General features: G+C 55.6%; 1 protein-coding gene and 2 non-coding genes across 5 annotated transcripts in view; 1 reads left to right on the top strand and 2 right to left on the bottom strand.

Moving 5' to 3' along the window:
- The first annotated feature begins 64 nt into the window (after window positions 1-64).
- LOC142873472 (U12 minor spliceosomal RNA) lies at window positions 65-214 on the top strand. The gene has a single exon (XR_012921507.1). It is a non-coding gene; the product is annotated as a U12 minor spliceosomal RNA (small nuclear RNA).
- Window positions 215-2,430: 2,216 nt separating this feature from the next.
- Window positions 2,431-2,537, bottom strand: LOC142873519 (U6 spliceosomal RNA). Its single transcript, XR_012921539.1, has one exon. It is a non-coding gene; the product is annotated as a U6 spliceosomal RNA (small nuclear RNA).
- Window positions 2,538-3,654: 1,117 nt separating this feature from the next.
- Window positions 3,655-18,899, bottom strand: part of CYB5R3 (cytochrome b5 reductase 3) — a 24,670-nt gene continuing 9,425 nt past the window's right edge. For all 3 annotated transcript variants that reach the window (XM_020287810.2, XM_076006953.1, XM_012741790.2), the window contains exons 3-9: window positions 17,915-17,987; window positions 17,425-17,531; window positions 15,585-15,714; window positions 15,021-15,104; window positions 14,802-14,887; window positions 10,960-11,059; window positions 3,655-4,828 (exon numbers count right to left, since the gene is read on the bottom strand). In XM_020287810.2, the coding sequence (XP_020143399.2) occupies window positions 4,656-4,828; window positions 10,960-11,059; window positions 14,802-14,887; window positions 15,021-15,104; window positions 15,585-15,714; window positions 17,425-17,531; window positions 17,915-17,987 (753 nt within the window). In that variant the 3' untranslated portion in view covers window positions 3,655-4,655. The remainder of the gene's footprint in view (window positions 4,829-10,959; window positions 11,060-14,801; window positions 14,888-15,020; window positions 15,105-15,584; window positions 15,715-17,424; window positions 17,532-17,914; window positions 17,988-18,899) is intronic.

The raw sequence follows: 18,899 nt of genomic DNA, 5'->3' as shown, positions 1-18,899 counted from the left end.
TTACTCACCGTATGGCTAATGAGATTAAGATTCATTACCATGGAAGTCAACGTTATGCTTCTTTATGCCTTAAACTTATGAGTAAGGAAAATAACGATTCGGGGTGACGCCCGAATCCTCACTGCTAATGTGAGACGAATTTTTGAGCGGGTAAAGGTCGCCCCTAAGGTGACCCGCCTACTTTGCGGGATGCCTGGGAGCTGCGATCTGCCCGTCCTTTTTCCATTTAAAAGAGCAGACTGGTTGCAAGGTGGAGCCTTGCCTTTCCCCCAGGTGTAATACGAAAAACTAGGGGCGGGGGGTGCTGTGTTTCTTTCCTGCTCTAGCTGATTTGCCAACTTGCTGGATTTGGGGACGATGCTGGGGCTGAAGCGAAAGTGCCTTCCTCCCGCTGTAAGGTGGGAGGCATCGCGGAGAGTCGACCACACAAAATCGCGCGGGTGGCCCGCGGGACCACGGTTCTTGTCCGGTTGGTTATCCTGAAGTTGCTCAACTTCAGCCAGTTCACAATAAAGGGGTTCCCCCTTTCCTGTGTCTGTCTTTCCGGTCCGTAAAATGGGTGGGTCGTTGGGAGAGTTAAATGGACAAATCCATTTACGTGTTCAATACGTGGATTGGCTTTTTCACTGGCACAACCCCAGCCTCCCGCATTGAGGCAGGTGTTTGACACATAGTTGTCGAATCTGCTCAATAAAAAATACATTCAATGGCCTTAGGACAGGTGGAGTCGTGTGCTCTTGACAGCTCATCCCCACAATTAAAAATCTGGCCTCAGAGGCTCTGGACAGAAACTGGGAGCTGGGATCCGCACCGGGCAGAAGGGGGGTGACTGGGTCCTGGCCCTTCCCTCTTCTAGGCCTCCTTTTATAACCTGTAAAGCTGGACCGTTGGAGTCTGACGTTTTTCCTCTTGTTCAGAGGCCTAGCTGAGTCATGCCTACGAAGGATAAAATCTCACTAAGTGGATTTTATTAACCCAATGTAATGTGGTTTACTTTCCAACCTGATTCCAGTATTGCAGCACAAGAAAGATAGAATACCCCTTATCTTAATGTCTTAATTCAAGTATTCTAGCAGAACACTCCCACCACCACCTTTTTTTTTTTTTTTTTTTTTTTTGCAGTCTCACTCTGTTGCTCAGGCTGGAGTGCTGTGGCAGCATCATAGCTCACTGCAACCTCAAACTCTTGGGCTCAAGCGATCCGATACACGTAGCTGGAACTGTAGGCATGTGCCACCACCGCTGGCTAATTTTTGTATTTTTTGTAGAGATAGGGCGTCAGGCTATGTTGCTGGGGTTGGTCTCAAACTCCTGGTTTCAAGTGATCCTCCTTCCTCAGCCTCACAGAATGCTGGGATTACAGATGTGAGTAGCCATGCCCGGCTCCCTACCTTAAGTCAAACATTTCTTTCTACTGACTCCAGGTCTTTAGACAAAGCTTAACTCTTTCAACCAATTGCCAACTAAAGAATCCCTAAAACCCAACCATGACCTGTAGCCTCCTGCTTCAAGATGCCTTTCCAGGGGAATCAACATATACCTTCCATGTTCTGATTTATGGTTTAACTGTAATTCCATGAATGTATGAAACCAAACTGTAATCTGGCCATCTCAAGCTCATTTTCTCAAGACCTCTTGAGAGGCCGGGCGCGGTGGCTCACACCTGTAATCCTAGCAATCTCGGAGGCTGAGGCAGGAGAATTGCTTAAGCTCAGGAGTTCGAAACCAGCCTGAGCAAGAGCAAGACCTCGTCTCTACCAAAAATAGAAAAAGTAGCTGAGCGTTGTGGTGCACACATGTAGCACCTGTAGCCCCAGCTACTTGGGAGGCTGAGGCAGGAGGATCGCCTAAGCCCAGGAGTTTGAGGTTGCTGTGAGCTAGACTAACGCCGCTGCACTCTAACCCAGGCAACAGAGCAAGACTCTGTCTCAAAAATAAATAATATTGTGCATGTAGGTAGGTAAGTAGGTGATACTATCTGTGAACTCTCTTCAGGAGAGTAAAGGACCTATTACTGATACAATCATGATTTTTAAAAGGTGTCAGGCCTGAGAGGGTGGAGGACCACTGACCCAGTTCACTACCTGGGTTATGAATGGGGAAACGGAGCAAGAGAGAGCGTATAGGAGCCAGGCCCATGTCACCCCCTTCTCCCCAGGAGTCAGCCTCTTCTGGGCTCAGACGGCCTGTTTTCTCATCCTCAGGCAGGGACAGGAATGAGGGTGAGACCTAATGTGTATCAAGTGACTGGCGCACCGTGAAGGGCCATTGGCCCGATTCCCAGCCCGAGGCCTTTTCTCACCCCAGTATGTAGTGAGGGTCAGAGACAGACGGAAGGTACGGGGACCAGGGGCTCTCCCAGCTCCCTCTCTCCTTGCATCAGGCATTCCTTCCCTTGAACTTGCCCCATCCTGTTTTTTTAAAGAATATTTTAATATGGAATGCGTCACGAATTTTCATGTCATCCTTGCGCAGGGGCCATGCTAATCTTCTCTGCATCTTTCCAGTTTTAGTGTATGTGCTGCCGAAGCGAGCACATCCTCCTCCTTCCCCACTCCGCTCCAGCACACTGGCCTTCACTATGCTCCTTGGAACATCCAGCAAGTCTCTGCCCCAGGGCCTTTGCACTTGCTGGACACTCCCTCTGGCGCACCAGTCTAGCCCTGCCTCCCTCCCCAGCCTCATCACCATCCCTTCCAGCCACCTGCCTTCTTTGAGCTATTTCCGGAAGTTTATTCCACAAGCTTGTTCCAACCACAGGGCCTTTGCACTTGCTGTCCTCGCCACCTTGAACTATCCCAGCAGTGCCAGCTCCATCTCTTCACGTCCCAGCACAAATGCCATCTCTTCAGACAGGGCTTTCCTGCTGCTCAATTTTAGGAATAGCCCTCACGCCATCGTCTCATCACCTGTCTTTAATTTACCATCCCGCAAATGACACTCTGTTACTTGTCTAGCGCCTTTCCCACTGGAAGCCCAGCATCAAGAGCAGTGAGAGATGGGCCGTGCCTGAGGCATCCCCAGCTGAGTCCCCAGCACCTGGGACAGTGACACTTGCTTCACCTCAGGCCCCATCTCCAGCCTGAAAACCATTCGCTGCAGGAGCCTCAATCCGTCCAGCCGCCAATGGGGCTGACGACTCCTCCCGACCTCTCGGGGCTGCCCGGAGGAGCAAGAGGACAGAGTAACGCTGGAGGCAGACAGTTGTCCAAAGACGGGCCTGGGCGCACCTGCCCTGCTGAGCTGAATGAGGCTGGGGAGAGAGGGGCCGTGGGAAAGCCGAACCCCCGGAGACCCTGCCCCCCGGCTGCCCTCTGCTTCCGGGAATCTGTCCTAAAAGAAGTCACCCAGAGCAGGGTGAGTGGCCACCGTTATTGACAAAACCCACACACTGGAAACAGCCTAACTGTCCGCTGAACAACAAAGCACAATGCCCCGGTCTGTGGCGTCTGGTGACCCGAGGGGACGGGCGGCTACGCGGGGCTCTGTGGATCCCGTTGGAGGGAGGCGCGCCGCCTCCGGCCGCGGGCGCTTTCTCCTGTGGGTACTTTTTTGCACTTTCCAAGTTTTCTACAACAAACACAAACAGACGCCAGGAGTAAATGTCCCGCCCCCGCCCCGCCAGTCACAGAGCCTCCAGGGGCTGCAGAGGGCTTAGTATTAGCAAAGTTTTATTTCAATTTTTTTTTCTGCTCATAAATGACTCTGAAAAAGCCGACACGCAAGAGCTAACACGGCGGTCGTCTAAAGGCAACACCGAGGCCGCGGCCGTCTCGGACAAGAGGCACTGCTCGAGACCGCCCGCGGCCGGGCGGCAGCTTCGGCGCGGCAGAGAGCACAGTGGCGGCGAGGCGGCGGGGGCCCGCGCTGCTCCGCGGGGTGTGCTGCGGGGAGACACCGAGGTTTCGGGAGGGCCCGCGCTGCTCCGCGGGGTGTGCTGCGGGGAGACACCGAGGTTTCGGGAGGGCCCGCGCTGCTCCGCGGGGTGTGCTGCGGGGAGACACCGAGGTTTCGGGAGGGCCCGCGCTGCCGGGGCTCGGCCAGCACTCTCTTCCCACTCTGGCCGCGGGGAGAGCCAGGCTCCCAGCCGGCCAGGGCCTGCCTGGGCCCTGGGGTGGGGGCAGCCTTTCACCCCAAGCAGCCCACCCCAAGAAGACTTTTCGGTGCCGCCATCTCATGTAGTGTCAGGAGCGAAGGCCTGGCTGTGGCCCAGGGAAGGCAGTGAGGGTGGCTGGCGAGGACGGTGGCGGGCAGACCCTGACGCCTGTAGCTCTAGACTGTGCCCCTGCGAGCTGACACCCAGCCTGTGGTCCGCCGCCCCGAGGGGTGACGGCAGCGTGGAGCTGGCAGCCCTCCTCTTGTAGTGTGGGTGCCAGGTTGGGGGACAGGGCTGGGCTGGGCACCTCTGGTAGGAACCAGCAAGTGCTGGACAGGAACCTACCCTGGAGGTTCAGCTGTGGCCCACGGGAAACAGAACCCTGCGCCCAAAGGGGCCCCTTGGGGCCAGCTCAGCGGGCCGTCACCAGGGCGCGGCCAGGCCAGGCTGAAGCCGGGCCCCAGCGCGAGATGGGGCAGAGGGGGGTGGCGACGGCGCGGGCGTGGACAGGGCGAGGTGCGTACGCGGGCCGGTGGGCGTGTGCAGCCCGCGCCGGCCCTCAGAAGGTGAAGCAGCGCTCCTTGGGGTGGCCCACGCGCTCCAGGTTGGGCAGGCAGGCGAACTGGATCATGGGCGGGGGCCCGCACATCAGCACGAGCGGCTCCTCCTCCGGAGGCGGAAGGTGGTCCCGGATCATCTCCTCGTTCACGAAGCCCTCGCTGTAGTCCCAGGCTGTGGGGCGAGAGACCACGTGAGCCTAAGTGCAGCCTGCAACTGACCGACCAACCAACCGAGGGTCCAGCTGCCCACATCCCCCTCCCCGCCAGCCTGCTAAGCCTGAGTCCCTCCTTTCTTTTTCAACAAACACTGAAGAATGAAGAGGTTGATCCCCTCAAACCCTCGCTCTGTACCCTCCACCCCAACCCTGACCATGCCTGTGGCTTCAGGCCTTGCAGCCTGAAACCAGGACACAAACCATTTGTGGTTCCCCTCCCCGCACTTTACAGTTTGCAAAGCCTTTTCCTTCCATTTGGCCTCTTGTGTCCCTCAGATCCACCCTGCGACCAGACAAGGTAGGAGTTATTGATCCCATTTTACAGATGTGGGAATTGAGGCCCGGGGGGAGGGGGGGCATGGGTAATATATGTAACCTTAACACTTGTACCCCTATAATACGCTAAAATTAAAAAAAAAAAATTAAAAAAAATTTTGAGCCCCAGAGGATCCAGAGTTGAGTTGTTTAAGGTCACACAACGAGACAGGGACAAAGCTGAAATGTGAACTACAGGCTTCTAGATGTCCCCAAACCAGTGCCCAGCCCCAGGCTGGTCAGGCTGACGTTCACGAACTGCTCTCCTGCCACTGGCCCACTGCCTGACTCCTCCCCTGGCCAAGAAGTCACCCCACAAGCAGCAGGTCTTGCCCACACCTGTGTTCCCAGTGCCTAGGTGCACAGTAGCTGCTCAATCATGAACTGAAGGGACGTGTCCCAAATGAGCAATCCCTGCTCCCGAAACAGCAAGGCCGGGACACAGGCTGCAGCTCCAGATCTGAGACTCTCCCGCGCAGCAGTTCCTGCGAGGGCATGCCTGCCCCCTCTGGCACGCATGCGCCCCCACACCGTGCCCCCCCCTCTGGCACGCATGCGCACCCACACTGAGCCCCCCCCTCTGGCACGCATGCGCACCCACACTGAGCCCCCCCTCTGGCACGCATGCGCACCCACAGTGTGCCCCAGCTGGAGCTTCTTTTCATTCCTTCGTGGGCCGACGATGCCAGCATGACAACCCCAGCACCCAAGGCTAGGACCAGCTCTGACCCAACATCGACCCTCAGGGATGGACCCGCCAGCAGGGCTTGCTGAGGGGGGAGACCCCCAGCCCAGGGAGCACAGTGGGTAACAGGGACCTGAACTCCGGCTGGCAGGCAGGTGACAGGAGAATGGGCACTCTGATGCTTGGGGGCCAGGAAGGAGAGGAAGAAAAGACAGATGCCCACCCTGGCTCCAGTTCTGGCTTCCAACTCACTGGGCAGCCAGTATTCCTCTGTGCCTCAGTTTCCATATCTGTAGGGGCATGAGGCCCAGGTGAGAGGTGTCTCTGCTTCTTGCAGATGTGCTGCTTAATAATGTGACTGCTCTCTTGGATGAAGAGCAGCAGGAAGCCTACTCTTAAGCTCACCACCCCACATGGTTCTTCAACGTTCAGTGGGACACATACCCCCTGGGGACGTAAGGACACGTACTGGCCATGTAGCCATGGTCCTCTCTAATTATCCCATGCCAAGCAGCCCAGCAGGAGCTCAGCCCTGAAGGACAGATGGATAGACCAGCCGATGCCGGCCATCTGCCACGTGCTTCCTCCCCAGCCCCTCCTGATCCCACTGTGGGCATCTGACCCCAGACCGGCCCCTAGCTCCGCCCAGTGGGTGGCATCAAAACTTCGGGAAAACTTTCTTGTTTGGCTGGAAGGGCAACAAGGACAGTCCGAGAGAAACAGCAGGTGGTGGGGCAGGCAGAGGGCAAGACGCTGGCAGCAGGCTGTGCAGACACGGGCAAGTGGCAGGAGACGGAGGATGCTGGGACACTGACGCCTGTTTCGGAGGCTCCTACCAGAGAGGCCCTGGGCTCCACCAGGCCTGGCTGAGGCTGGGGAGTGGTCTCCCGCCCCCTCAAGTCCCTCCAGTCCTGAACACCCAGCGTTGCATGGCTCGTCTCTGTCCTTCCAAACCAGAAGAGCCTCCCCACAGCCCTGGCCGCCAACAGAAAGGCTGCTGCAGAAGCCCGCAGTGAGGAGGGCACGCTGCCCTCCCTGGCCACCCTGCTCAGATGGACAACACACTGCGCATCACACAAAACAGTCTCAGCTGGCCTTGGGACCAGGAAGTCTCTACCGTGCTGAGCAACACAGTCCTCTTTATCTCATGAACATGAACACCATGAGCTAAATATGACATTTCCCCTTTCTTTTTTTTTTTTCCTTTTTTTTTTTGAGACAGAGTCTCACTCTGTTGCCCAGGCTACAGTGAGTGCCATGGCATCAGCCTAGCTCACAGCAACCTCAAACTCCTGGGCTCAAGCAATCCTACTGCCTCAGCCTCCCGAGTAGCTGGGACTACAGGCATGCACCACCATGCCCGGCTAATTTTTTCTATATGTATTAGTTGGCCAATTAATTTATTTCTATTTATAGTAGAGACAGGGTCTCGCTCTTGCTCAGGCTGGTTTCGAACTCCTGACCTTGAGCAATCCGCCCGCCTCAGCCACCCAGAGTGTTAGGATTACAGGCATGAGCCACTGCGCCGGGCCTACATTTCCCCTTTCACCTCAGCTGCTGGGAAGTTCAAAATGATAGACATAGGCCATCCATGGCAAGTGTACATTACAGTCCACTTTTGTACAAACCGTATTCCTGATTCCATTCGTTCCATGGCCCTGCCCTTGTTTTTATTTCACTCCCACTTTCCATTTGTGCCACTGTGACTCATCATATGAGTCTCTGTAAACCTCTTAAAATCCCTTCTGGAACAGGCAGGGCCCAGATAACATTTTTATAGCTTGGCAATGGATCTGAAAATACTTTGCAAAAAAACTGCATGGGAAGTCTGGGCGTGGTGGCTGACACCTATAATCGTAGCACTCTGGGAGGCCGAGGCAAGTGGATCGTTCGAACTCAGGAGTTCAAGACCACCAGCCTGAGCAAGAGGGAGACCCCTGTCTCTACCATAAATAGAAAGAAATTAGCCAAACAAGTAAAAATAGAAAAAATTAGCTGGGCACGGTGGCGCGTGCCTGTAGACCCAGCTACTTGGGAGGCTGAGGCAGGAGGATTGCTTGAGCCCAGGAGTTTGAGGTTGCTGTGAGCTAGGCTGACGCTATGGCACTCTAGCCTGGGCAATAGAGTGAGATTCTGTCTCAGAAAAAAAAGGGAAAAAAAAACCTGCCAGGGAATAGACTGCATTTGCTAGGGTATGAAATGTACAGGTATCTAAGACAAATCTCTCTTTTCCAAGGACTTATATTTAGATGGCCTACAGTGTATTTTTCTCCATACACGTACTGAAGGTGGCTTTGCAGGGCAGACGGAAGTCTGTGCACTTGTCCTGTGTTCTCACTGCTCTCCCCTCTTCCTTCACTTAGCTCCGAGAGACAGCGCACTGGCTGCTACCATCTTTCTCAACATCTAGAACTTCGGCTCATACCTAATGTTACAGCAAAACTTCAGCTAGTCTTGATGAGGGTCAGGGTGGTAATAAACATAAGTGAAAAATACTGGGAGACCACCCACGCTTCCTCTCCCTGCCGGGGAACCGGTTACTGTTGCTGTGCGGCTCTCGGGGGGGGGGGGGGGGGGGGGGGGGGCTCGGCGCTGCCGCACACCACCACCAGGGGGCAGCATCAGCCCCCTCCCCCCCACCCTCCACCCCCGCAGGACAAGGCTGGCACCAGGGGATGGGGCGCCTGCCCCTCCCTGCACGGGCGTTCTCATCGTGGCCAAGCCACCGTGCCCACGAGCCTACTGTGCCACACTGTTAGAAACTGTAGCCAGAAGTGCTTGACTAAGCTGAGTAAAATAAAAAGAAAAAAAAAAAGATAAAAATAAAAACTGCAGCCAGAGGGAAGAGCTAACCAGTCTTTCATTTCCTCCCTTTTGATGGAGATGTGGGTACAAGAAAAATGTTCCTTTCTTTACTAGAAGGAAAACAGCAGCTTGACTCCCAGGGCCGGTGTGCCCCACTCCCGACTCCCTGCCTGGCTCTGCCTTGCCTCCCCATGACACCAACCACCTGCTACTCTGCTCTATAATTTACTGTTAATAAACCTGGTTCCCATCGCCCTCTGCCTCCCCTACTAGACTGCGGGATCCTAGGGCCAGGCTGGCTTCACGAACTCACAGGGTGGAGGGTCTGACCAGGATGGGACCCGCTGTGCTAGGATGAGCTGGGCCAGGGCAGCCGGTCAAGCCAGGAGCCTCCGGACACAGCTGTCAAGTTCAAGGATACACCTGGCCCCAGGCCTGGCTCTCAGCCCGCCAGGCCCAGAACCCCAATTGGGCAGCTCCTCCCTCTGGGATGGGCCCAGGTGATCAGCTCAACAGGTGGGCACCGGGCCCACAGCGCATCTGCTCATTTCTGGGGGAACTCGGGGTGCTGTGGACAGAGCTTCCCGTGTCCCCCACGGTGGATGAGTTCTCGGGGGAGCAAGGGCAGGGTGGCAGGACATGAAGGCAGATCATGAGTTGGCATCCCCATGGCTGCTTCAAAAATGTCCAGTTTCCAACCCTTATTAATAATAAGAAATATCGAGGCCGGGAGAGGTGGCTCACGCCTGTAATCCTAGCACTCTGGGAGGCCGAGGCAGGTGGATTGCTCAAGGTCAGGAGTTCGAAACCATCCTGAGCAAGAGAGAGACCCCATCTCTACTATAAAGAGAAAGAAATTAATTGGCCAACTAATATATATAGAAAAAATTAGCCGGGCATGGTGGTATATGCCTGTAGTCCCAGCTGCTCGGGAGGCTGAGGCAGGAGTATCGCTTGAGCCCAGGAGTTTGAGGTTGCTGATGCCACGGCACTCACTCTAGCCTGGGCAACAAAGCGAGACTCTGTCTCAAAAACAAAAACAAGGCCGGGCGAGGTGGCTCACGCCTGTAATCCTAGCTCTCTGGGAGGCTGAGGTGGGCGGATTGCTCGAGGTTAGGAGTTCGAAACCAGCCTGAGCAAGAGCGAGACCCCGTCTCTACTATAAATAGAAAGAAATGAATTGGCCAACTAATATATATATACAAAAAATAAGCCAGGCATGGTGGTGCATGCCTGTAGTCCCAGCTACTTGGGAGGCTGAGGCAGGAGGATTGCGTGAGCCAAGAGTTTGAGGTTGCTGTGAGCTAGGCTGACGCCACGGCACTCACTCTAGCCTGGGCAACAAAGCGAGACTCTGTCTCAATAAAAAAACAAACAAACAAATAAAAAAGAAATATCGAGGGGGGGAGGAGGGGCATGAGCAATATACGTAACCTTAACACTTATACTCCCATAATACGCTAAAATAAAAAAAATAAATAAGAAGAAATAATGGAAATTGCTTGTGAAGACGCAGGCCCCACCTTCCCTGGAAGAGCAGAGAGGCCCAGCCACACAGCGCCGGGCCCTGCACAGCAGGACCGCCCACAGCTGCGGGCTGCCCCTCTGGACAAGGCAGACGACCCCCAGTGTCCCAGAGTCCCCACCACGCCCTAGACTCTCCCGACCCTGAGGCCTAGCGTCATGGGAACCATCCATAAGGAAGCCTGAGCCGCTGCTTTTCTTACGGCAAAGAGAGAATTAAGCTATTTCTTGTAACCCCATCTCTACCTAAAGCAGGAAAAGTCAGGATAGTTTAACTCCCAGAGGGCAATCTCATTTCCAGTTTGGGGGCAGCCCTCATTCACTGCCTCCTGTGTGGTCCTGGCTCTTCGGGGCCTCACTGTGACCAAGGCCAACAGCTCAACCGCCTAGACAGGCAGAAAGGGGGTCACCATCATCGGCCCAGCCCACTCTCCAGGGCTGACGATGGAGAGAAAATGGGTGTTCAGTGCCTCGTGGAGAACAAGCCGTGAAGCGGAAGCCACGGCCCCCACGGCCTGTGCTGCCGAGGAGTGAGCTGAGCCCAAGAGAGGACGCCGGGCCTTCTCGTCCAGCAGGGGACAGTGCAGTGGGCCAGGGAAGGACTCAGGCTCTGGTGTTTTCTGGCTGTGTGGGCTTCATCTGTGAGATGGGTTTACGCCACCTCCCTTTGGTAGGGCCACAGTTGCACCAAACGAGGCTCGCACAGGGCAGCCCTGGGCCGGCTCCTCCCACTCCCACCTGCCCAGGGCCCCGAGTCACCTTCAGGGGCTTTGTCCACCGTGTACCAGAGCTTGAAGCGGGCAGAGTGCTCATTCCTCAGCTCCTCCAGCTCGGGCCGCAGCAGAATGTCCTTCTCGGTCTGTGGGGGAACAGGGCCAAGCGGTCAGGAGGGACAGGTGCCAGAGACTGCCCTTGGAGACACCAAGTGGCTGACCACCACACCCGCCCCAGGCCACACACTTGGCAGAGCTACCAAGAAAGTGTCTGGCAGAGCTCAGCCCCGGTCACTGCCTCCCTGACCCACCCCAAGGAGCCCACCACACTGCCCGAGAAGGTGTTCCTCAAAATGCAGTCTGCAGATTGCTTTAGCGTTGTGGGGAAATGTGCACAGCATATTGAGGAGTGGAAAAGATGGAAAACAAAACTAAAGATAGCAGAGCTCAACTACAGGAAACAGGAAGGAAACATGCCAAAACGTTCAGGGATATTATCCCTAGGGGGTGGTTACATACTTAAAATAATGCAAGGTTCAGTTCAGAGGAGGAGGGTTTGCCACCTTCAGCCCTCAAGCAAGTCTTTCCACTTCTACCTGCCAGCCAAGGCCGGGCCCACACCTGCCCTGCCCCCTCTGCCTGCAGCCCCACCCCGCCCCCATCTGCCCCGGCCAGCTCCCCCAGCCCTTCCAAACTCAGCAGCCTCACCCCCCCAAGTCTTCCCGGATCCCAGGCGCATGCAGGGATCTCTCCCCGGCACCCACACCTGACCTGGCCCCATTACTGACCACAGGCCTTGGCCCGGTGTGTCTGCAGGTCACTCAGGGTCAGACAGGCCACTCAGGCTAGAGTGCAGTGTCACTGACCCCATGGGACTCAAAACCTGGGGCCAAAGAGAACTGCCAACCAGAAGGGTGACCGGCTAACCCCCAGGCAGGGCGAAGGGCAGGGTGGACCCACCAGAAGAGCGGTCTCACTGCCCTGCCCATGCCTTAGGCTAAGCTTCAGCAAGTAGGTTTCAGGGTGGCAACTTCTGCATCAATAAGGCATTCACAACCCACATGGCCAATTTATGCTCCAGAAAGTTCCACTAACTTGCAGCTCAGCAGCACACCCACGCAATCCCTCTTCCTACACTTTTGCCACCACTGGGTAATATTTGTTTAACTTTTGCCAATCAGAGTGATGGCAAAGAAATCTCATGTTTTAATTTTCTTTTTTTTTTTTAATTTAAGAGATGAGGTCTGGCTATGTTGCCCAGGCTAGATAGAATCCAACTCCTGGGCTCTATCGACCCTCCTGCCTCAGCATCCTGAGTAGCTGGGACTAGAGGCACCACAACTGCACCCAGCTTCATGTTGTAATTTCCATTTTTTTATTATTAATAAAAAATAAAAATGTCCCTTATCTAGTCATATCTTATTAGTTTGTAAAAACTTTTTGTGTTAAGGATATTACTTTTTTATTCATGATGTATTGAATATCGTTTCCTAGTTATTTGTTTTCCTACCTTATCTATAGTGCTTTGTGGGGGTTTTTTTCCCTTCCTGAGAAGCTTTTAATTTTTTAGCAGTTGAACTCACCCATCTTTTCCTTTATGGGTTCTCCTTTGGTGTCCTGCTTAGACTGATCGCCCTCATTCATTCATCCATTCATTTATTCAATAATACTTCTTATAAAAAAGTTCACCCAGTACTTTTTTTTTTTTTTTTTTTGAGACAGAGTCTTACTCTGTTGCCCGGGCTAGAGTGCCATGGCATCAGCCTAGCTCACAGCAACCTCAAACTCCTGGGCTCAAGCAATCCTCCTGTCTCAGCCTCCCAAGTAGCTGGGACTACAGGCATGTGCCAACATGCTCGGCTAATTTTTTTCTTTTTCTTTTTTTTTTTTTTTTTTGAGACAGAGTCTCACTTTGTTGCCCAGGCTAGAGTGAGTGCCGTGGCGTCAGCCTAGCTCACAGCAACCTCAAATTCCTGGGCTCAAGCAATCCTACTGCCTCAGCCTCCGAGTACCTGGGACTACAGGCATGTACCACCATGCCCGGCTAATTTTTTGTATATATATTAGTTGGCCAATTAATTTCTTTCCATTTATAGTAGAGACAGGGTCTTGCTCTTGCTCAGGCTGGTTTTGAACTCCTGACCTCGAGCAATCCGCCCGCCTCGGCCTCCCAGAGTGCTAGGATTACAGGCGTGAGCCACCGCGCACGGCCAATTGTTTTTTTAAAGAGAGAGATGAGGTCTTGCTATGTTGCCTAGGCTGATCTTGAACCCTGGGCTTGAGTGATCCTCCTGCCTCAGTCTCCCACGTAGCTGGGACTGCAGGCTCAAGCCAGCTCACCTGGCTGTTAAACTTTATTATTATAAGGCACAGCAGGGACCTACTTAGTCTTTTGCCAATAGCAACTGACCATGCTCTTGATTCATCTCTCTCCTCAGGTTTGAGACACCGCTGTACCGTACGCGACATCTCACATCTGCCTGGGTCTGTCTCTAGGCTGGCACTGCTCAACGGGACCGCCTGCAGTGAAGGGAGCTCTGTATCTGTGCTGTCCAGTGTGTGACCAGCGGTTACTCGTGGCTGTGGGGCCCCTGAAATGTGGCCAGGGAGACTAGGAAAGTGAGTTTTTTTTTTTTTTTTTTTTTTTGAGACAGAGTCTCGCTTTCTTGCCTAGGCTAGAGTGAGTGCCGTGGCGTCAGCCTAGCTCACAGCAACCTCAAACTCCTGGGCTCAAGCAATCCTACTGCCTCAGCCTCCCGAGTTGCTGGGACTACAGGCACGAGCCACCATGCCCGGCTAATTTATATATATATATATATATATTAGTTGGCCAATTAATTTCTTTCCATTTTTATAGTAGAGACGGGGTCTCGCTCAGGCTGGTTTTGAACTCCTGACCTTGAGCAATCCGCCCGCCTTGGCCTCCCAGAGTGCTAGGATTACAAGCGTGAGCCACCGCGCCCGGCCTGGAAAGTGAGTTTTTTATTTAATTAATCTTAATTTAAATGCAAATAGCCACTCATTCTAGCATATTCCAGTGAAATTCTAGATTTTCTGTTGTGTGACCCTGGAATGCAGTAAGTCCAGCTCCATGTGTGGCTCTAGAACCACAGTGTTTTCATCACTGACACTTTTTAGTGTTTTAACATCTAGTGTATTAAGTTCTTCCTTGCTATTTTTTTCAGAACTTTCTTGGTTATGTGTGTATACTCTGTCTCCAAGGTTGTTTTGCATTAAAAGGGGAGAAAAGCCCACTGGGAGTCTGCGGATTATTTTAGAAAGAGCTGACGTCTTGAGACCATCAGGTCTTCCCGTCCAAGAACAAGACCTGTCGTACTGCTCATCTGAGTCTCTGTTGCCCTCCTAGGCAGACTTGTCCAAGGCCACACAGCAGGCCAGGGCAGGCGGCAGTAGGCCTGAGGACGAGGGTATGAATCGGGAGCCGGAGAGGCGAAGGTCCAAGTCCTGTCCCAACACCCTTCAGCGCAGGGACCTCGAGTAGTCATCTGCTCATTTGTAAAACAGGCACCCATCCTCAGGCTGGCCCAAGTCCAGGCCTGCGTTCTTCCCTCCCGAATGGTGGCTTCCAAACTCTGCTCATGGCGAAGGGGGCTTTGAGGTTTGGAGAAAGCAGCCAGAGGTGGGGGTGCTCAGGAAGTCTCCTCCGAAAAGCAGCCCCTCAGTCAGACACTCAGACTCTGGACTGTAAACCTCACCCCCACCTGCTGCTGCAAAGGTTGCCAGGGCACAGAACATTCCAGCACCCCCACATCCCAGTCGCCCCAGCACCTCAACAGAGCGGTGTGGACCCCCTGAATGCCTGGCTGGGGCCTGAGTCCCTCTCAAGAATCCGAGTTTGCATGTCGTGGGGACTGTCTGTCTACTGACCTGGTTGGCAAAGAGCAGGTGGCACACGGTGTGGTCGTCTGGGTCTTTCATGATGGCGCGGATCACCTGCAGCATTGGGGTGATGCCTACAACACAGGTGGGCCCCGTGCTGAGTGAGCGCCAGGCGCCCACGAGGGGAGGGGTGCCAGGACAACACCCCAACCCCGACTCACAACTCTGCCACCTGGCGACTCTTGAGGGGCCCCGGGTCCCATGTACCTGTCCCTCCTGCGATCATGCCGACAGACTTCACTGTCTTGATGACGGGGTCGGATTTCTTGTCGGGACGGATGGCGAACTTCCCTGGGGGAAAGGGAAGGCGTGAGACCCAGCTCTCGACCATGCCACGCTCGGGGGCTGACAGGCGGCGGGGCTGCTCCCCTGCTTCCCCGTCCAAGGTGGGGCAGCCACCATGCAACCCCCGTCATCAGGTGAGGGAGAGGATGGGAAGGTGGGGACCCAGGACCCCGCCCAAACGCCAGAGCGAACACAGCGAGGAGCCCTGATTGCAGACGGCAGCGCGGGGCAGCGCAGAGGCACCAGAGCTTTCCAGCTCCGTCCTGCCGCTGGTTCAGACACTGAGTGAGCCAAACAGGCGTCTGTGGGCCAGGTTTGGCCCCGAGGAACGGCCAGTCTGCAAGAGCTGCGCCGGCCAACTTGTCCCCTACACAGCCAGGGAGGCTGAGTTCCCGGGGAGGAGACAGCTTGCCCAACAACAGTCACCGTCCAGACACGGCAGGGCCAGCGCCTGCTTGGTAGCCAGGGGGTTCCGACCCAAATCACCTCTGCCCTGGTAGATCAGCAGCCCGTTCGGGCCCCGGAAGTCAATGGTGTCTCCCATCTGCATGCTTTCCAGGTACTGAGACATCTTCCCTCCGGCGGGGAACTTGGGATGGGTGTTCTTGAAGTAAACCTACAAGACACACCCACGGCCCTCAGTCCCCGGCCCCGGGTCTCCAGGCGAGCTCCTGCCCACGGTGGGAAGTTAGCTCCTCTCCCCAGTTCTTCCCAAGCCCATGTGCGGCCTCTCTTATGGAACCCCGACCGTCAAAACTTACCCATCCCATGTCCCATCCTCCACCCAAAACCCCCTTGGGAAGCAAAGCAAAGCACGGTGTACTCAGCCAACCAACTCAGCGCATTAATGCTTCACCAAGAACTGTCTCTGTGGCCCTCCGTCTGGGGACATTTGTCAGCACAGCCCTGGGGGGTGGCTCAGCCTCGCCCCTCTGGGTGGCCCTGGGTGCCAGGCCAGGACTTTGACCTCTGGCCTGGCCACCTGTGAGCTCTCTGCCCTCAATTTGAATCCCCCCGGCATCTCCCCACATCTGGCCGGAGTCATGTCAACATGACAGATGCCCAAGCCCTCGTCACCTTCTCTTTGCCTCCGGACAAAGCCCCTGCCTGGCCCCACCGACCTCTCCCACCTCTCGTGCTTGCCCTATGGCCACACCAGTCCTGCAGTCCTATCTGACCTCTGGGCCTTTGCACAGGGAAGGTCCTTTTCTTCCCTCTTCCCCTGGTCAACGCCTCCTCGGCCCCAGGCCTCACCTCACTGTCGCCTGCTCGGGAACCCGCTCTCGCCAGCCCACCCCTGCCAGCTCTGGGGCCTGTTCTGAGCACTTGTCTCGTTACTTGTCCCCTGTCCACTGGCTTCCTGTGTGACCAGGTGTTCAGCGTCCATCCTCCAGCCAAAGAAGGCTCCCGAGGCCAGGCCTGGGCACCCCAGCATGGAAGGACCCCGTCCAGAGCCAGGACAGACCCATCCCATCTCCCCTCCCACCCTAAGCGGGAGGTCACGGCCTCGGCTGGTGGGTCTCTGACACCACACACCTGCGGCCTAGGCGTGGGTCGCCACGGGAAAGCTCCTATCTCTCATTTTCACGAAAATGTACCATGGGGTGGTTGTCATTTGTCTCTCACTCTTTTTTTTTTTTGAGACAGAGTCTCACTCTGTTGCCCGGGCTAGAGTACCATGGTGTCAGCCTAGCCCATAGCAACCTCAAACATCTGGGCTCAAGCAATCTTCCTGCCTCAGCCTCCCAGGTAGCTGGGACTACAGGCATGTGCCACCATGCCTGGCTAATTTTTTTTCTATATATTTTTAGTTGGCCAATTAATTTCTTTCTATTTATAGTAGAGATGGGGTCTCGCTCTTGCTCAGGCTAGTTTCGAACTCCTGACCTTGCGTCTCTCACTTTTTCTACTCAAGTACTGAGGATGTTTAAGATCCCTGCCAGTGCTTCTCTCCGGTCTGCTGCTTCTAACGCTCCATCTTCACGGCGCACGCCCACCGCCAGCCCCAGACAACCCCAGCTCCCAGGCTTTTGCAGGGGCACAGCAGGGAAGGAGCTCGCCGCCACTGCCTGCACGAGCCGGTGGGCCTTCCTTGCCCCTCTCCTGTACATACTGTCCTTGTTTGACGGTCCCCAGCCCGACCTCTGCCAAGACTCCCCACTTGGCTTTGTGGGCAAACCATGACTTGCTGTTTACTCAGACGCCAGCCCCAAGGGAGCACTGGGCCTTTGGAGATGAGGCAGGGGGGCACAAAGACCCCCTGGAGGCCTGGGCTGTTGCCACAGCCACCCCACCCCCCTTTGTCATCATGGTCTGGAGACTTCACCTTGATGACCAGGTCCACGAAGCCCTTATCATCATCGCTGGAGACGGGCGTGTAGGGCCGAATGACCAGGTTTCCGTCGATTCGAGCTGAGAGGTAGATGTGTTGGCCTGCAGGACAGGAAAGGGTCACTCTGGGCCAGGAATCATCCCTGCAGGCGACCCCAGGGTCCTGTCAACCCACCGTCCTGTGCCCCACCTGGCATTCAGTGGTCTGGCCTTGCTCCACTGCCCCCTGCTACCCCATGGGGACTCCCATCACACTCCAGCTTCCTGCCTCCACGCCTCTGGCCCTGTGGTGCCACTGCCGGGGGCCCGGAGGCCTTGCCCACCCTCACCCTGACAGACTCACCCTCAAAGGCCTGGGGTGCCTGTCACCTCCTCCTTGAAGGCTTCCCTGCCCTCCCTAGTGGAAGTACAAAGTTGCCACCTCTCTGACCTAGTGCCCCAGCCACCTGCCGGGCTTGGTGGGGGCGGGGCGGGGCAGGACTCACCGACAGGGAGGCCCAGGATGTGCTGGGGCGTCGGCAGGGCGAAGCGGAAGCGCCGCGTATCATGGCTGATGATCTGCAAAGAGGCCTGACGTGGTGAAACGGCGCCCAGGGCAAGGCCACTCGCCCTCAAGGACCCCACCCCTCCTCAGCACCCCACCCATCCCCAGGGTCCCTGAGTGCCCTCTTGAAAGGCCATGCTGTGGCCACATGTGGCTGCACACACCCGCACGCCTGGGTGAGGGGCAGAGGTCCGGCACACGCTGGGCGTGCCTCTGCTCTTGCTGGCCCAGGAGGGGCAGTGACCCGCCCAGGGACACATAATAAACTGTTCAAAGCAGGGAATGAACCTAAAGGGAGGATGCCAGATGGCCCAAAAATTCCAGGAGGGGGAATTCCAGACTCCACCTCTGCAGTCTGCTCCAGCAGTGGCCCGGGGTGGCAGGAAGGACTCACTGCAGAAGCCCAACTCAGCTCGGTCCGAGAAAGAGCTCCCCGACCCTCACAAGTGTCCCTGCACAGAGCAGCCATCTCGAGGAGGGACCCCACCACCACGCCTGCGAGCAGAGGCAAATCTCAGGAACGACGGGCCCAGCCACTCCGCCCAGCAGCCCAGGCCTCACACTGCCTTCCCAGAAGCCTTTGCACTCGGGACAAATGGAGCCCCAAGGCCTCCTGGGAGGTCACACACCCACAAGCCAGACAATTTTTGGAGGAAGAAGATAAATGAGGGAAAGACTACCATGCTGCACAACATCTAGCAGGGCAGCGTGGCAGAGCATGGCACAAAGTACCGAAAAGTGGGCCCACCCGCTGACCCGCAAAGCCACTGCCCAGCTACACGGGGGTGGGAGGGAGATGTGACTCTAGGACATTCGTCACATGCTCAGTCCAAAACTGAAGGGTCCTTTGTGTAATGTCCCTAAGGTGAAATACTAGACGGTCATTGGAAAAAAAAAGAGAGAAAAAAGAAAAGAAAACAAAGCAG

Source organism: Microcebus murinus, chromosome 10, assembly GCF_040939455.1.
Source record: "Microcebus murinus isolate Inina chromosome 10, M.murinus_Inina_mat1.0, whole genome shotgun sequence".
In the NCBI taxonomy this organism is placed as follows: Eukaryota; Metazoa; Chordata; class Mammalia; order Primates; family Cheirogaleidae; genus Microcebus; species Microcebus murinus.
The sequence above is the reverse complement of the archived record's forward strand: the minus strand, read 5'-3'. Positions and strand labels throughout refer to the sequence as shown.